We start from the raw sequence: 18,178 nt of genomic DNA, 5'->3' as shown, positions 1-18,178 counted from the left end.
GCGCTAGCATCTCCTACTAATTGCGTAGTAGACGTTCTGTGTTAGCTACTATCCTGATCCTTCCAGGCATTTTAGAGTTTCTACCAAACGAGTACATTAGTAGACCAATCATTAGAATACTATGACTACCATCCCTGATCCAATTCTCCAAGGACACCCACGCTGTTGTTCTTCAAGTTTTTTTTTCTTTTATTTTCTAATATATTTCTAGCTTTATCTTTTATTTTTAATCTATATCGCATGTCGAACACTATTTTTTCATGCTCGATACGTTAGAAGGGGTATGGTCATTTTCAAAATTAACTAAGACTCGTTCGATTCTTTCTTTCGGAGACAGATTTCTTATAAAAACGTACGTGTCATTTTCTTCATTCTAAAAGATATAGAAAATGGTTTCGTACTATTATTATTCTAAATTTTGTTACGAATTGATGATCCAAAATTGGTTCGTTTCTTGGTATTAAAATATCCACGAAACTATTATTAGTAAGGTATTCTTTATCTTCCACTAGAATTACAGTCGTAATTCATAAGGTTTTCCCCTTTAGCCATCGAACGGTATTAGGAAACGATGGTTCTATTGAAGTAGCGTATACCTAATCTAGATTTAGAGTGCAACTTTCGAGGCCACTTGCTAGCACGAAACGCGGAAACGTATACGCGATGGAGGAAGATGGACTTCCTGTGTTTTCTCATAAAACTGCCATTTATTTTTCCAAGTATATGTATCGAGTGCAGACATCAAAACGTACGTGTATGTTTCTATATATATAGGATAAGCTCTTTCTTTCTCTCTCTTTCTCTATCTTTATTTGTATCTTTATTTTTTTCTTATTAGAGAAGGATTATCGATTCGCGTGAGGTTATGGTTTTTTTTTCTTCTTTATTTTACACTCTCACATTTATTTCATTTGAAATATTTTCTTTCCAATCAGTATTTCTCCAATTATTCAAGATAAATATAATGCAATATTATTTAAATACGACAAATATATTTTATTATAAATTATCCTACGAGTACTATGGATTTACGAATTTTTCTCAACCATCCTTTCGACTTTTTTTCTTTTATTATATCGAAATAATTAACATTAGCAAGAAAAACGTCATTCAGTTCCCACAACGATAGCAATCGTTTGACGCGTACCACCCATTCAAAGGGTTAAAAGTAACGAATTAATGTTGAGACGTTTTCAGTGAATACGATCTTGGTTTCTAGATTGAACGAGAGATATACCCATCCAAAGTTCATCGTTGTAGTCTGCGGATATGAACCATTTCTTCTTTTCAAAACATTTGATAAGGAAGAAAGAAAAAACTAGAAAGAGAGAGAGAGAGAAACAGTAAGAGTGAGACGGGTGACCTGTCAAAAAGTTTAGTTTGTAGAAAATTGAGAAGTACGGGCGTGTCTGACGATACTGGTCGCGTATATCGAGCGCGTGGGATCAAGAAAGTTGCTTGGCTTAACCCCTGTAACCGAGTGGAGGAGGTGGAGGAGGAGGAGGAGGAGGGGGGGGATATATACTAGTTTATATATATATAAATGAGTTTGCGTCTAGTAGAAAAATTTATGTCATTGGGTTAACAAAGTCTTCCTCCTTCATTTTTCTTTTTCCCTTTTTTATTTTTTCTTCCCCCCTCCAAAAACGTAACATCCCTTTCTTAGTTTTTCGTTATTTCTCTGAACGAAGGAAGGAAAGCAGTTCGCGAAAATGCGAGGGGCTTTAAAAGTCGATCGAATCTTATCGAGTCGAATCTCGAAGTGTTTTTATTTTTTCTACCATCGTCGTCATCTTCTTCCATCGTATTCCAGACAATTCGATATTTTCGTTGTTTTCGTTCCTCGAACGAACCCTTTTTTCGAACATAAAATCTTGACGACTTCTTTTCTTAATGATCACGAAGATCGTAATTTTTGATTATCTTTCACGCGAAAAGTGATTCGATAAGAGAATAATAGTATAGAAAAATGATTTCTAGTATCAATAATAACGCATATAATAGTTGAAATAAAATATATTTATCTGGAATAATATCGATATTATCATTTCTACCAAGATGAAATGTCATTTGTAGTATAACAGTTAGTAGTCATAAATAGTTGGCTATCGTATATTACGGAAGTTACGTACATAAGTCTCTTGAATACGTTACAGAATATTCTACAATATATACAAGTATATATATATACTTAACACACACACACACACACACACATATGAAATCTGTTCCTGGTTTCGCACGTGTGTGCAGGCGAATATAACCAAGGGAGAGTTTCCATTCATCGAGTCGTGGATATCAAACGCAATAGTTCATGGCACGCTTCCGACTAGGTGCTCGTACTAGGTAGGTAGAGAGGTGTTCAGAGTGGTCCTGGTGGTACTCTGGTACTCTAGGACTAGTCCTCTCTACCTCCTAATCCAACCACCCATCGTTTCACACCGGTTTCTGGCAGATTTACAGGGCCGCGATGTCTGATATCTGCATCCTAGAGTCCGCACGACTAGCTCTACCAACCAACCAACCAGCCAACCAACCCCCCAACTCCCCTTTTCAACCCGTTTTAGACCCTTCTCTCCGAGCCGTACGCTCTTCGTCAGTCGGCTAACTTTGTGAAACCCTCTCGAGATCCGTTCTTCGTTGAGTTGGCTGTCTGACTGGCCAGCTCGTTAAAATCGTCTTGATGATTAGCGAGATTTATTATTCCCGGGATTTCTTTCCTCCATTTTATTCCCTCTCTCTCTCTTTCTCTCGAAAGAATTATTCTCAACTAGTTTTACTTTTCCTTTTTTTCTTTTCTTTTTTTTTCCTTTAATCCGTTCTTCGAAAAGTCAAAGTTTTTAAAGGAGTGTTGATAGACTTTCTAGACGAGTACCACTTTACCATAGTTTTCAATAATGACCGACATTTTTAAAGGTATTAGTAGAAATTCAGTATTATTTTTCATGATATTATAGTCAAACGTAATTTCAACTAGAACACCACATTTCTCAAACACGAAATTATTTTTTCTTTTCTTTATTTTTTTTAATATAGATACACGATACCACCCCAAATCGTGTATAAGAGACGATGATGCCTTCTTAAGAATTTCTAAGAACACGCGATGAAAGTTTGTTATCGAGACAAAAAAAACAATACCCCAGTGATCAGATAAGACTAATCGCGTAGGATATAAGCGTCGATCGTAGCAAATGAGATTGCAAATAAAATCTGGTTAATGCGAAATAAGCACGGCATCGAAATGAAATAGCATCGAGACGGTTAAAAACTTTGATCGAAGGAAAGAAAGAAAGAAGAATTTTATCCAATGATTGCAGAGAAACTTGAAATAAAATATTATATTCGTCTTATATATATGTGTGTGTGTGTATGTGTATACGTGTATTAGATTAGACGAACGAGTGATACAAGCGTGAAATAGTATGCAAACACAACGGAAGACTTGGAAATCAAAATGCAGCTACGAGAAGGATACATTAGCATCATCGTTATACTAACATACCTTTGTGATATACCGAGGCGTATGAAATCATTCTCTAATCCTCTTGTGTAGGGTCGTATGTCGTAACATCGAATGGTTTATATCAAGCACACGCTTGTCTCTGAATGCTCTTTATCACCGACATCCTATATAATCGTTCGGGAATGCGTAACCACCGGTCGGCAAGTACGTGCAACCTAAACGAAACCAAAAGCAAAGGGAAAGAGAAATGATAAACCACTACAGACAACTATATTTTCTCGTTATTGATAATATAAAGGGGATAATAATTAAAAGAAAATTTAATAATAAAATTAGAAAATAAATCAAAATTATCAAATTAATTAATAAAATTAGAAAATATTTTTTTAACTCAGCGAGGGTCAAAAGAAAAAAAAAATAGAAACGAAAATGTTTTCCGATTCGTTGATATCAACGTGAAAAATTCTAGTGTGTGTGTGTGTATTTCTTATTTACGCGATGATGAAATATTCTCCGGGAAAAAAGGTTTGTATGCGATACTTTGAGAGGAGATAAAAAAATACGGAGAGGGGGTAGAATTATACAAGGATGGGAAAATTTGTGAAATTATAAAAACGCAAAATGAATATTCTCGTAAATAAATGTGTCTGTTGCGAACGACAATAGCAATTCCATTAGACGTTCTCTTTGAACGAGGATATGTTAGTGTGTTGTTATGCGCGTGTAAATACAGCTTGCACGAAAATATTATATGAAAGAAATATGTATATTGTGGTATATGTATTTCGAATATGCGTGTGCTATATGCAAGAGAAGAAAATTTTAGAATTGACGGATAAAAACGTATTTCGATGTGCCAGCACATTTTTGAAATAGTTTCGTGTTTTCTTTACACTCCTCGAATGTATTTCATTTTCTTAATAGGTTTGATTTATCAAAATGTCACACGCCTAAATGTATTTTTAATTTATATACGATTCGTTACGTCGTCCTATTAATCTTTTAATTATCTAGCATATCTGTTGCGATAATTTTTATTAAACGTAATTGCAACCAATTGATTATTCGTTTTGAGATCATTTTTGTACCCCGAGGAAAAAGTTATTGCGATCATATTTTAACAATAACAATGTTCGTTAGTAATTAACTTTTAAACATGCATAAAAACGACATATTCGTACAGGTGCATGAACACACACACATACGCGCCCGCGTAGATTTAAGTTAAACGATAAAGCTAAAAAGCGTGTGCATGTATAAATATCAACGATCCTTAATGACCAGTCGTAAAAAATACAAAATAAAAATGGAACAAGAAAAGCAACGAATTGCAACGAGATGCAACGAGATGCAACGAGTATTTTGCGGCGAAAATCATTAATGATAAAAAATTGAAGAAATTGTTAGGCACGAAAAGGTAATGCGGAAAAATGGTCGGACCCCAAAAGACTGTGGGCAGGTGTAACGTTGAAATAATAAAATAATGGGATAAACCGTAATGACTGCGCCGAGACTTCGTGGGCTTTCTTTTTTTTTTTTTCTATTTTTATTTAGACGACAGGGCGAGAAATCGCGAATGAAAAATGATAATTGATATAGATGAAACGGAAGTGCAGTAGCAGTGGGAGATATGCTAACGCGTTGGAAAGGAAGAAAGAATAAGGGCTTGGTATATTTCGAAGTTAGGTGGAAAAAAGTAGGTCGGTTGGAAGATATAGAAAGAAAAAGGAAAAAAGAAATGAAAAATAAGAAAGGAGAAAGAGAAATACAGTGGAAGGAAAAGATGGAACAGGTTGAATCAAAAATATAAAGCGTACTGGCTAGAGACTTACGAAGTAACATGAGAAAAGTAGAAAAGAACGAATGTGAGTTAAAAGAACGATTGTTTTCTTCGTTTCTAAAAAGATCACATATTCCCTTTATGTATCTAGCTTTCTCTTATTCTTTTCTCGATTATTATAGTTAATTAAGATATTAAACATTTGTCTTATAAAAGATGTGAGTTATTGTTATGTTTTCTTTGTTAAATTAATTGATTATACAAAATGATAGAAATAATAATTGTATTATTCATTCGCGTGTGTCGTCGTGTGTCGAGGTACATATTTACTTTTATGCATGTATTTACGCAATAAATCACAGGAAATATCACGAAAGCGCAATGGAAGAACTTAAACTTGCGACTCCCTAATCCAGTGAATCAAACTTTATCTCACGGAAAATTCAAATTCCATAATAATTCGGTAAACAGTAAACTTCAACTACTGCTACGGTGCTTTAATTTCCTCTTCCGATTCTGTTCTCTTCTCGCACCTTTGACCGTATACGAATATTTGTTTTTATATTACTTATTTAAAATGGATTATTAGAATATTCTTGTTTATTTGTTAAACTAATTCTCGAGTATGTTTTCTCTTCTTTCAAAAGAAATAATGAATTTAGATAATAATCCCTTTATTATTTTGATATTTCTTTTTTATTGAACTTTCATTAACTTATTTATGAATCAGCTTAAATAATTTCTTTAAAATGAACATTTTAAGGATCTCATAAGCAGCTTATAATGTCATATTCTCGAATAAAGATTATATTAATAATTGTAATACTAAAAGAAGGGGTAATTTCAATTGAAATTTCGACAAATAATATTGTTTCACTATCTTAATTGTGCTCACAGGTGGCATGGTTACGAGTTGATACGCAAACCATACTGACGATAGCGAATCACGTGATAACGAAGAACCACAGAATCTCGGTATCTCATAGTGACCACCGTACGTGGTTTCTCCACATACGCGAAGTCAGGGAGTCTGACCGAGGATGGTATATGTGCCAGATCAACACAGATCCTATGAAAAGTCAGATTGGTTATCTCGAAGTTGTCGGTGAGTATTATTCCTATCTATATTTATCTTTTCATCTCAACAATATATATTTATTTATACATACTTCATTTCATCAATCGCGTTTTATCATTACCATTTCCGCTTCAAACAACTTTGTCCTCCTGTCATTCTATAAATACTTAACACCATTCGATATTAACTTTGATTTTATTAAAAGACGGATCAACGTTCATTATTCTTCTTCTAATAATAATAATAATAAAAAGAAAATATCTGCTTTTTATATTTGTTGTCTTATTTAAACGTTAACGTAGAATACATTTATTAACAAAGTAACCAATCGTTATTACTATTCGATAAAGATTAATTATTCGATTAATGATAGGAACAAAAATTAAAATGCAATTTTTCTTGTTCTTATTATTGGACGTTTTGTGATTTAGAGAACAGTTGTACGAATTGTCACGTTAGCTTCGAAGATAGCAGATAACACAGTCGGTTTCTCTCGGATCGTAGAAACGGATTGCGACGCCAGTAAACGTTAACGGTTCGCGTCCGAAATAATTATTGTCAGGATGTTCGCATCACGTTGATAGCACGCTATCTGATACATGGGTATAATTCATGATATTTCGGAGCTATACGCGCGAGAACGCGGAAATTACATAGGATTTCGCACTTTCCTCTATCGACTATACATATTTCTGTACAATCGATTACGATTAAAGACACACCTTCGATATTCTCTTTCTCTCTCTGTTCATACTTTAAAAAAATATCAACAAAATATTATATTTACCATACGAATAAATATGAATAGAAGATTCAACGTAATGAAATGTATCGTGCAAATTGAATATTTGTTTCTTTCAATTTGTCCTATTTCGATTTTGATATGACTGATATTATTTAATTATTAAATATAATACACGTGTGCACACTGATATTATAATATCGTTTATTTTCGAATCAATCTCATAGCTCTTTTGTTTCTATTAATTCTATTTCACAAATATATTGTATTAATTCATTGTGTATAAACGTATATATAACACCCTTCTGTTCTTAATAATATATAAACACAAAACATGATAATTTTCAACTTACAAAAAGGAATAGGTACACGTGATAGAAGTGAAGGTGTAGTAATAGCTTCGTTTATAATAAAAGGGGAAGAAGACTATACATTTAATCCCACACTTTCCTACTTGTTATTACAAACGTACTTATCCTTCTATTTGCATAAGCGCGTTTAAATTTATACCAACGGTGATCTACGGGTGTTTTATAATTTTACGCGATAAAAATGGAAACGAAAAAAGAAAAAAGAAAAAAACAAAGTAACGATTTAACGTCAACAATCATTAACAGATTACACTGATTTATTAAATACAATTTTTAACTAATTATTTCGCAAAGTTAGTAAATACGAATATAATGTTGATGCATAAAAATGATCATTATGATCATCAATACGATTGATATATCTTGGATATTAAAAACAATCATTTTCATTTTTACACGCAATTATCTTCTTTTTTTTCTTATTACTTTAGATTATACATAATTATCGTCATAATTATTATCGATTTGTTTTTTTTTAAATAAACACGCATAGTATACACTTACATATTAGATAAGATGAAAATTACTAAATTGACTGACGAATAGAACAGGCTTATTACCAACGAAGATTACAACTTTTTTTTCTTTTCTTTCTTTTCCATTCGAAAACCGGGGGACGTAAAACCATGCTTGGAAGCTTTAACATTCGCTTAATTTGCAAGGCATTAACCTTGTTATATTATAGGTAGAGCAATATTATGGCTGGGTGGTGGTGGTGGTGGTGGTGGTGGTGGACTTTGGTAGACTCAGAACAGTAACGTAGTATACTCTGTGCACGTAGTACTCGTGGCACGCGAACGATCTTTACTACCCTTCTCGGAAATGAAAAGCCCCCTCCCCCTACTCCCCCTACTCCCCCTATTACAGTGTTCACTCTCTTTCTCTCTTTATAAACGAATGCGCGAGTAGTAAGCTTAGTCTTTCGTTTGTATCGCCAACCCCCAAGTACAAACACTCTTGCCTCGTATATCTGATATACTTTTTCATTTTATCTCTATCTCTTTCTCTTTTTTCTCTCTCTCTCTTGCTTTTTTCTGTTTCGGGTCATCAGGCCACTCTATTTCTAGTTGCTTTTGATACAGTCCAGGCAATAAAAAAAAAGAAGAAAAAAATAGGATACCAAATGTGCAGCAAAGGTTCTTGTTTCTTGTTCCATACGCAAAATTTTTCTTTTTTTCTCTCTCCCTTCCCCTCCCCCTCCACTCCATCTCTCTCTCTCTCTTTCTATACCCTTTCTTTTCTCTTTTTTTGTTTTTCACTTTTCAAACGGATTTTCGAAATACTTTTAACCTTTTTTTCGTTTGCTTTGCTTTGCTTTGCTTTTGCTTTTGCTTTTGATTATTTTTCTTTTTTTTTTTTTTTTTCATTAAAAATATATATTTATATTTAAATCTTACTTTTTTTTATTTCTTTTCCCCTCGGGATTGAAAAAGTAGACAGAAAATATGGGATATTCGAAGAAGTATCGAAATTAATCGGCGGATATTTCGCAAAGTAATTTTTTCGCGCGAACGAGTACGCGCGTACGTGTCTTTCAAATTAACATTATTATTAACAATATTTCGTGAAATGTTCTCGCATTGTTTTATATTTTATCAGATTTCAGTTTCGAGTTTATATTTTATATAAATAATGAAATTTTCATTAATGAAATATCTCTTATGCGTAATTTTAAAACGATTGATGGAAATATTATTAATGAATATTACCAATCAAATGAGAATAAATTATTGCTAATATATGTTGAGCTAAGTTAATGAAGTTAGAAACAAAATTAAATTTTTCAAAAAAAAAAAAGAAAAAAAAAGAAAAATAAAGGAAGGAAAAAATGTTGTCTGTCCGAGTAAAGTAAACTCGTGTATGTATGTGTGTGTGTGTGTGTATACACATTTAATCATTTTCTATACTCACCTAAGGCGATCACGCATGCTGTGTTCATCTCGCTTTTCCAATGAATTAATACTTCCTTAATTAGTCTCTTACGCGAACGTGCCAAATTTCGAAGAGCATTTTCCAGTAGCGTGTGCCGTGCAAACCATAGTTTGCCTCTGAAATCGCCTTTCCTACCGTGACATGTGCTAATAATGTGAAAGAGTGAGTGAGAGAGAGAGAGAGAGAAAGGGAAAGAGAAAGAGAGAGAGAGAGAGAGAAGAGTACAAGCAAGCTTTCGTAAATTACACGTAGTAACGAGCTTTGCTTGTCGGATAATTATTTAATATTCGTATAAGGCATAGTTAATAAATTAAGAAAAACATTTTTTGAAGGGAGTATTTGGGGGGAGGGGGAAGAAGAAGAAAAAAAGAAATTAATTAAATATACACATAATTTTTTAATCGTTTTTGATCATAGTCGTTTTCAATTGAACGTATACGTTCTCTTTAAAGTTATTTCATTTTTTTTCCTCTGTTTTTTTTAACGAAAAACAAACGTAGAGATAGAGATAGAGAGAGATAAAGAGAAAAAGATATTTTCGTTCGGGGCGGAAAAAGGGATCATTTTAAGCCGAGTAATAACGTACTCCACGTTACCAAGGCTTATTTGTAATGAAAAATCCATCGAGAGATTCACGATTAAGGGCAAAAAGGAAATCGCTCGACAAAGACGGGTGTACGAGAAAGAGCAAAGAGATAGAATGTAAAGTAGAAAGGTAAAAAAAGAAGAAGAAAGAGGAGTGAGAGAGAAAAAGATAGAAATAGAGAAAGAGAGAGAGAGAGAGAGAGAGAGAGAGAATCCCGTTTACTTTCAGAGGTAGAAAAGTACATGTGTACGTGTATACACATGAATTGTATATATATTTATATATATATAGATATATCTTCTTGGCATTTCGACTCGCAGAAATGTTCGATCGGTCTCGGGACCGCACTTTGCGTCCTATACGATGCATCACACTCGGTAAAAGATTTCTTAAGCGACGAACGAAGATAGAGAGAGATAGATAGAGAGAGAGAGAGCTTTCTCTTTTTGCCAGAGCCACGATCCGCAAGAAAAAGAGAGAAAGAGGGAAGAAAGAAAAAAAAAGGACATAAAGAAAGAAAGAAAGAAAGAAAGAAAGAGAGACGATGTGCCGATTTACATCTTGCTGGTGCTTTTCGAAGGAAACCGTACGTACGGGTATCGTATACGGGCTTAGGATACTACACATACGTATACGTATACATTGATACAACACGCTAGTAACAGAAGCGAAATGATTTCACGAGGGAGATGAACTTCCGTAAGTAGCCGCTCGGCTATACGTGAAAGTACTCCGACGGTTTCCAACGAAACGGAGGTATGACTTTGCTTGTAGTAGTCGTGTGTGTGAGAGTGAGAGAGAGAGAGAGAGTATGAGTGAGAGAGAAAGAGGGGTTTACGGACGAAACTCACGGGATTAAATTGCTACAGATGGGATGCAAGAGCCTCTCCTCCTCCTCCTCCTCCTCCTCCTCCCCCTTATCCTCCTTTCCCCCCACCCCGCATCTCGAGAATACCAATTTGATTTCGGTACGAACGCGGTATGAGCATGGAGGTTACTGGAAAGATCGTAAAATATATAACAAACGTTCACAACGAATCTCATGGCATCGTTTGCTTTTGCCAGCAGCAGCAGCTAAGAATGGACAATCCCCGAGTTTTTCTTCTTCTTCTTCAACATGAAGAGTAGGGGATATTTCGGGAAAACGAATGTTATTCGAAATTATTCGAGAATTTCATCCTCGACGAGATATTTTTGATGAATCGAGGACAAAGTTACTTATACGGCTACACGCGTCTTCCTCTCCCCTACTCCACCCCCAACACCCCCGTCATCCTCCATACCCCACACCATTCCTTTTACAATTTCCCCTATTTTATATCTCATCGACGATAAAATGAATTCAATGATTCTCGTTTTGAAGCAAATAATAATTAGATTTAAACCGAGAATATTTCCGGCAGAGGAGTATGATCATTTTCGTGCTGTGATAATAATTATGCCATTTACATAAGCATTAAGCGAGTAAGTATTTAACATTTTCAAAGGATTGAACGCATTGACTAAATATATGCAAAGGTATTTATTCGGAAATATGTTATTTTTCATGGATATATTTTAGTTTTCTTTTTTTTTCTTTTTTTTTTCTTTCTATAAAATATACTAACGTATCAAGACACGTACGTGTATAATAAATATCTCTAAGTGATACTTATACGTATATTATTTATTTTAGAAAAGTTTTTATTCCATCTTAACAAAGGCAAATGTAGTAAGGGTGTCCTATGTGTGGATTAACTACCGGAAATTAAACTCGTTTCGAAGTATTCGATGTAATTTTCGAAGTGACTTTACCGACAGTCAATAGAGACTGAGCTACTCATAACCCATAAAATTTTGTGTGAATGAACAGAATATGGTTATTTGTGAACACGTCTAAATGATTTGTATAATGTTAACCAGAGAGAGAGAGAGAGAGAGGGTGAGATCTCATCTTCGAATGGAATTTTAATTTTACAAAAAAAGCTATTTGTAAATGAGCTCTGCTTCTTTTTTCCTCTCTTCCGTAGCTTCCGAAAGGAAAAAAAAAGAAAAGAAAAATAATATTCCGCATTTTACCGGAAAAGTATTTTCCTCCTCGTAAACCTAACAATCATTTTATTTCGTTTTAAAGAGATATTAAAAGTTAGAATAGTTTTCCGTTTGAAAATACGTATAAAATGTATTCAATTGAAAGTAATAATTTGGAACCATTTAAAAATTCGACGGGATGATTTAAAGAATAGATAAATAATTTCAACGAGCGTTCATTTAATTTTATTCAAGTAACAAACAATATGGAAAATACGGAAGTGTCTGCAAATAATAGTGTATAACGTTAGCGTATAAAATTACTGGCTTTTCCTTTTTGTCATATTTTATTTTTTTAATTTTTTTGTTTTACTAAGTTTTTCTTCTTTCATTCGATTGAAACTTTTCTAAATTGCCATTTCAAATGTAAAATTCGATATTTCGTCGTAACACACGCGTACTCTCGGATTTATTATACTTATTTTTTTTTTTTATTATAATATTATATATATAAATATTTTTTTTTAAATCAACGACAACATTATTAAATGATTCGAAATTTAAGATGGAATTAAACGAGAAATATCTCTTACAAAACGCGTACACCAAAATTGAATAAATAATTAACTGAATAATAGAAATGACTAACCGTTTTATTCAGCGGTATTACCTTAGTACCTGAACGAATCGGAAACTTTTACGGGAAGAAGAATCGACTTAAACTCTACTTTACTGCTCGCATAACCTATTTCAAACTGAAAACTTTGCGGCTCTCTTCCGTTTCGTGCTTTGCAAAGTTCATTTTCTTTTAACCCGGGAATTTTCATTCGCTCGAATAAAGACGCGCGGGAAGCGTTAGCGTAGAAGAAGAAAACTGAATGAAAAGATATTGATGTCTATAACGATGTCTGAACAGGGAGAAGAAAAAAAGAAAAAAGAAGAAACTTATACAAAGAAATTTGAATGAATTAATATATAACACGAATGATTTAACGTAAGCTTCTTCCTATTTTACGATGATCCGAATAAATTGTTCGTTTATTATAACATTTCTTCCTGTATTATCATCTCGATCTTTTATTTTACAACGAAATAAAATAAATGATATTAGGAAATGTGAAATTGAATCGTAGTAATAAAAATACGCGCAAGTTTTTTTTTCTTCTACTCTTTAAACTAATACCAAAAAATCGGAGATTGTCACGTTGGCTTTTCAAGTAAACGCAATATTTTTTTTTTTCTTCTTACAAATAATACGAACATACATACATTATATAATCCGTTCGTATGAACTTATATTCAATTAAAAATATTAATTGTACGATAAATAATTGTCGTATAAAGATTTGAATTTAAAAATCGTGTAATCAATTAAATATAAATATTTTAAATAGAAAAATAAATAAAACTAACCAATCGGAATCGTGAATTTCATCTCTTTTTTACATTTGTTCGTAAAAGAGAATCATTTTGAATAGAGTTTTACGAAGATAGGGATTTACAAAATAAAAGCAAATCGATTTGACGTGTACCGTGTACGTTCACACCTTTGAAACGGGCCTAGGTCAGAAAGTAGTATGTATCTACCCATGGTATACGAGATTTTCTCCGCTCATCCTCATCTTTCTCTGAAGCTTCCTCATTCACGAAGGAATCTAGTGAACGGTAAGGGAAGGGTAGAAAAGGGAAGGGTAGTTGTAGAAAAAGGGTGAATTGCCGAGCTTATCTTCAAAGCTTGGAGTAGACTAGCCGTTCGAGATTGCACAAATTTCGCAATATTAGAGGAGAGAAGTAACACACGGTATATACTCGTGGTGAGCGAGCAGGGGGGTTGGGGCTGGGGGTGGGGGTGGTTGGCTGCTTGAAAGTCGAGCCGTGGTAACGCGAGCTGGTAGCCCAGTACTCCGAGGGTGGTAACTACGAGGATTGGAGGGTGGCACCGACACCAAGAAGAAGAAGAAGAACAAGAAGAAGAGGAGGAGGAGAAGAAGGGGGAAGGGGAGAAAGATAAGCTAGTTGCGTTGGGGTTGCGGACAAGCTCAAACTAACCAAACCAGTCAGTCGTTCATAAAAAAGGTGGAATAACAGGGTGGGGGACGGAAAGCTCGGATTGTGAGTGTGCCGAAACCCACCCCCCCTGTCTACCCTTTTCTCTTTCTTTCTTTTTTTTTTTTTTAGTTGACGACAACGTTTTTCTAAGCGCGTAATGAATAACAAGCGTATAACGGTTGCAACGGTGGTGACTACTCAGCCCTGGCAAACTTATTTTGTAACACCGAGCAACGAATGAAGAGAGAGAGAGAGATAGAGAGAGGAAAGAAATATTGGAAGGAATGTTCTTTGTCTTCCTCTATGTCGCTTAATTAGCGTATATTATTTTCTACGATATAATGAACCGGACGGCGGAAATGTTGGTGGCCGGTTCGTAGTTGTAACTCTGAAGATTCTCTTTTCTCTACCTTTCCTACATTTTTTTATTCTTCTTTTTTTCTTTTTTCTTTTTTTTTTTCTTTTTTCAAATAACGAGGAGCTAGTGCCACGAGATAAATTTTGTCCTTTCTTTTCTTTTCTTCTCTTTTCTTTTCTACTCCTCTCCTTTTCTAATTCGTTTTCTTTTCTCTTCGCGACACATTTATTTATAATAAATGTGTATACTATATATATATATATATATATTTATACGTTTATAAAAATATCAATAGTAAGAAATATCAAATGTAAAAGTAACGTATTTATTATATAAAGATCGATAGATTGCATTGCAAAAATCAAAAACGATTATTATTTATTTTATTATTCGTAATCGGTTGATTAACGTGATAATAACTTTTTCTTTCGAGGTTCGTATAATAACACTGTACAGATCGGTCTTATAGATTCATTGCAGTTTTTAACGTAATCGCACTTGTAATCTTAAACGTAAAGAATACAATTTTCTTATTAACGACAAAATGAACATTCGAGATCTTGATTACCTATTATAAAATCAATCGAAATTCATAAAATTGTTATAGAACGTAATATATTATTTATTATTCCACTTTGACCAATCGATATAACGATAACCAAAGTATATAAGAAATGATAAGGGGGGAAGGGGAAAAGAAAAGGGAAGGGGAAGAGGCCAGGGCCGGGGAGGGGGAGGGGGAGTTATCGCGAATTTCTTTTTTAATACGCTTTGAAGGAAATACCAAAGTATACTTTTCCTCACTTGAATTCACCTTTCTCTCAGCATCATCATCACCCTCCTTCCTCCCCTTCCTCCTTCTATTCTACACCCATGCTTGTAGGAACAATAACGACTGGAAGAGAATAGAAGCATTACCACGATGAACAGTACTTTTGAGCAATAACCAACGTAGTAACGCTATTATTGTTTCCTTTTACGTCGATATAAGCCGAGGGTGGTGTGGAAAAAGAAAAAAAATAAAAAGACAAAAAAAGACAAAGCAAAAAAAAAAGAAAAAAAAGAACGAAAAGGAAAAAAGGGAAAAAAGATGGAAGAACGACGGGAGAGAAAAATATTCGTTTGGTGCCTGCAGCAATTTGATAGCGTTACACGCGAGCGTCATTCGAGTCGACGCTTTTATGTATCGGGTAAATAGAGTCGTTCTTTTCTCTCTTCTTCGTTCCCCCTCTACCCCCCCACCCCCTCCCATACAACCACCCACCACTCACCCACCCTTTTCTATCTTTTTATTTTCCTTGCCTTAGTAACGATACCCAAAAGATTTCGATCGAAAATTCAGACAGACGGACGGACGGACGGACGGACGAGTAGAGTCCTTTTGGTGGATCGTATGTCCTTCGACAAAGTGATCCATTGTCCTTGGTACTCAATTCCTCGAGTGGAAGAAGAACAGGTGGAGGAGGAAGAGGAGAAGAATCTTTCGTAGGGCCACTTGAACAGTATATTTTCATTTTTTCTTTTTTTTTTCTTCCCCCTTTCAAACTCTCTTCTTCTTTTTCTCTTAAACGCTGACAGATAACAAGATGGTCAAGATAAAACGAGCGACGAGATGAGAAGAAGTAGGAGGTATCTTTCACGAGAAAATTCTTCTTTCGTTTCGTTCATTTCGTTCGTTCGTTCGTTCGTTCTTTTATACCTCGTGCAAGAAGCATTTTCTGAGTGGGGTGCGAATGTGTGTCTGAGTGTGAGTGCGAGTGTGAGCGTGAGAGAAAATGAGAGAAAGAGAAAGCTTGCTTTTCTCCTTATCCCTCTAACAGCAAGCTGAGAAGTGTTACCTTCCAAATAAGGGCGGTAGTGAAGCTTACTACGATTTCCAGCTCGTTATTGACTCACAAAACCGGACAATTTACCTCAACCGTGTATAACAATAAACCCCTCCCCCCTTCTCACAGCTCCACCTCTCCTAGCCACAACAATAATGACTATGAGAAATCTCTGACAAATATCGGTCTTTATTACTGGCCATGATTTTCGGAATTTTCTTCTCTCTAATATTATTTGGGTTTTGCTTCGAATGATTAATTCGTTATATAGGTGTGTAATCGATTATTAAAATGTCAGAATGGCAAAAAGTTACATGCTTTCTAACGAAACGTTTACAATGATTCGATACAATGTGATATTCTCAGGAAAATGATTGTATAGTACGAAGTTATGTGACAGGTAAAAATTATTCAAGAAAATTGATTGGACGAACAAAAGCTTCTGTTGGATATTTTTCATTTTCTGTTTTTTTTTTTCTCCATAAAAATATAACCTTAAGAGAAAATTTGTTTCCATGATATACATATATATATCTACTTATTTTGAAAGCAAACAAAGTATGTATTACAATTGAACATTTTTCATATCATTAAAAATAAAGAAAATATTTAGGTAGCCTTCTTACGATTCTGGGACACCTTTTATATCAATTCATATACTTATTATATATATCTACATTTATATGTTGGTATATAGTATATTACGCATATATATATATATATACAGAAAGGGTTTGTTCCACACCAGCTGTTACGTTATTAAAACGTCCCGCTGCTCTTGTATCTTGCGGTAATGTAAATAAAACCTACGTAAGTAAAATATAATACCTTTTGTGGCTTATATAAAGAAAATGTAGGCATCTTAAGTAGACCATTTTATTTTGGCACAACAACGTGGATGCATCTTTTAATCTATAACCTTTTACGGATTAATACTTTCTCCTATAAAACTTAGAATTAATAATAATAATTATAATTACTTAATTCAATTTCACCTCGACAAATTTCATTATCGTATATCTCTTCTATTCTTATCCTCATCAAACAAGACTTTTTAATTTCAAACGTTGCACAACTCAGTCAAGAACTAGCGTACTTTAGAAATTTCTTCAACAACAAATACATATATAACATTATTCAATTTACAATTGATTTTTTATTTAGAATTATTATCTGATTGTTAGTACCATCAATTACAGGACACTTTGTATAAATATTCCTACATGGTGCTAACGAGAAGGAACATCAAATCACATATTTATGTAATTACGTAATTTGTAGTGGTATATACACTTATCTTATGTACACTTATCATCCTCCTATATATGATTGATTTTTTTTTCTGCATCATTCATATTTATAATGTTATATACATTCCAGTATCTATTACGAGTGGCTTCGAACCTACACGATACGTTTTACAAGACTCGGCCAATTCTCTCACATTTACGCACATATATGTGCACAAATATATATATGTGTATACGTGTGCACGATATATTCAACGTAGGTAGAGGAACCGGGCGCAAAGCACTTGAATTATTCACGAAGTCGGAGCAGGCTTGCACTTGCTAATTAACCGACAGCCTGTTGTCACGTGAGCTTTCTCTTTAAGCTCACAGATTAGACGATGAAAGAGCTTTTCGCGTCTTTCTCCTTTATCTCGAAGAATTCGTCGATTCAACAGTTTTCCTACGAGTCCTCGTTCAACATACGCACAACCTTCAAAAATTAACTCTTTCTTCTTTCTGAAATTTATATCTTTATTTGATAATAATATTATTTACATTTTTTATCATCGTTGATGCAATATCTTTAAATTGTTTATTTAAAATCTTACGTATGTACATATGTCATGTTAAAATAATTTATTTATTTATTTTATTTAATAATATTTTATTGACCCTAGAGCCTAGGCTCCCTAAAGGCCATTAATTACAGTATAGTACAATGTAATGTATAGATAAAACAAAACGAAAA

The 18,178-nt window shown here is 34.0% G+C and overlaps 1 protein-coding gene across 2 annotated transcripts in view; it reads left to right on the top strand.

The window, feature by feature from the left end:
• LOC122516586 (opioid-binding protein/cell adhesion molecule homolog) overlaps window positions 1-18,178 on the top strand; it is a 160,922-nt gene that overhangs the window by 116,020 nt on the left and 26,724 nt on the right. For both annotated transcript variants that reach the window (XM_043634526.1, XM_043634525.1), the window contains exon 3: window positions 6,144-6,351. In XM_043634526.1, the coding sequence (XP_043490461.1) occupies window positions 6,144-6,351 (208 nt within the window). The remainder of the gene's footprint in view (window positions 1-6,143; window positions 6,352-18,178) is intronic.

The sequence above is a fragment of the Polistes fuscatus genome, unplaced genomic scaffold (assembly GCF_010416935.1).
Source record: "Polistes fuscatus isolate 324 unplaced genomic scaffold, CU_Pfus_HIC Scaffold2, whole genome shotgun sequence".
Lineage (NCBI taxonomy): Eukaryota > Metazoa > Arthropoda > Insecta > Hymenoptera > Vespidae > Polistes > Polistes fuscatus.
Note: the sequence above shows the minus strand (reverse complement) of the source record. Positions and strands in the feature narration are given on the sequence as shown.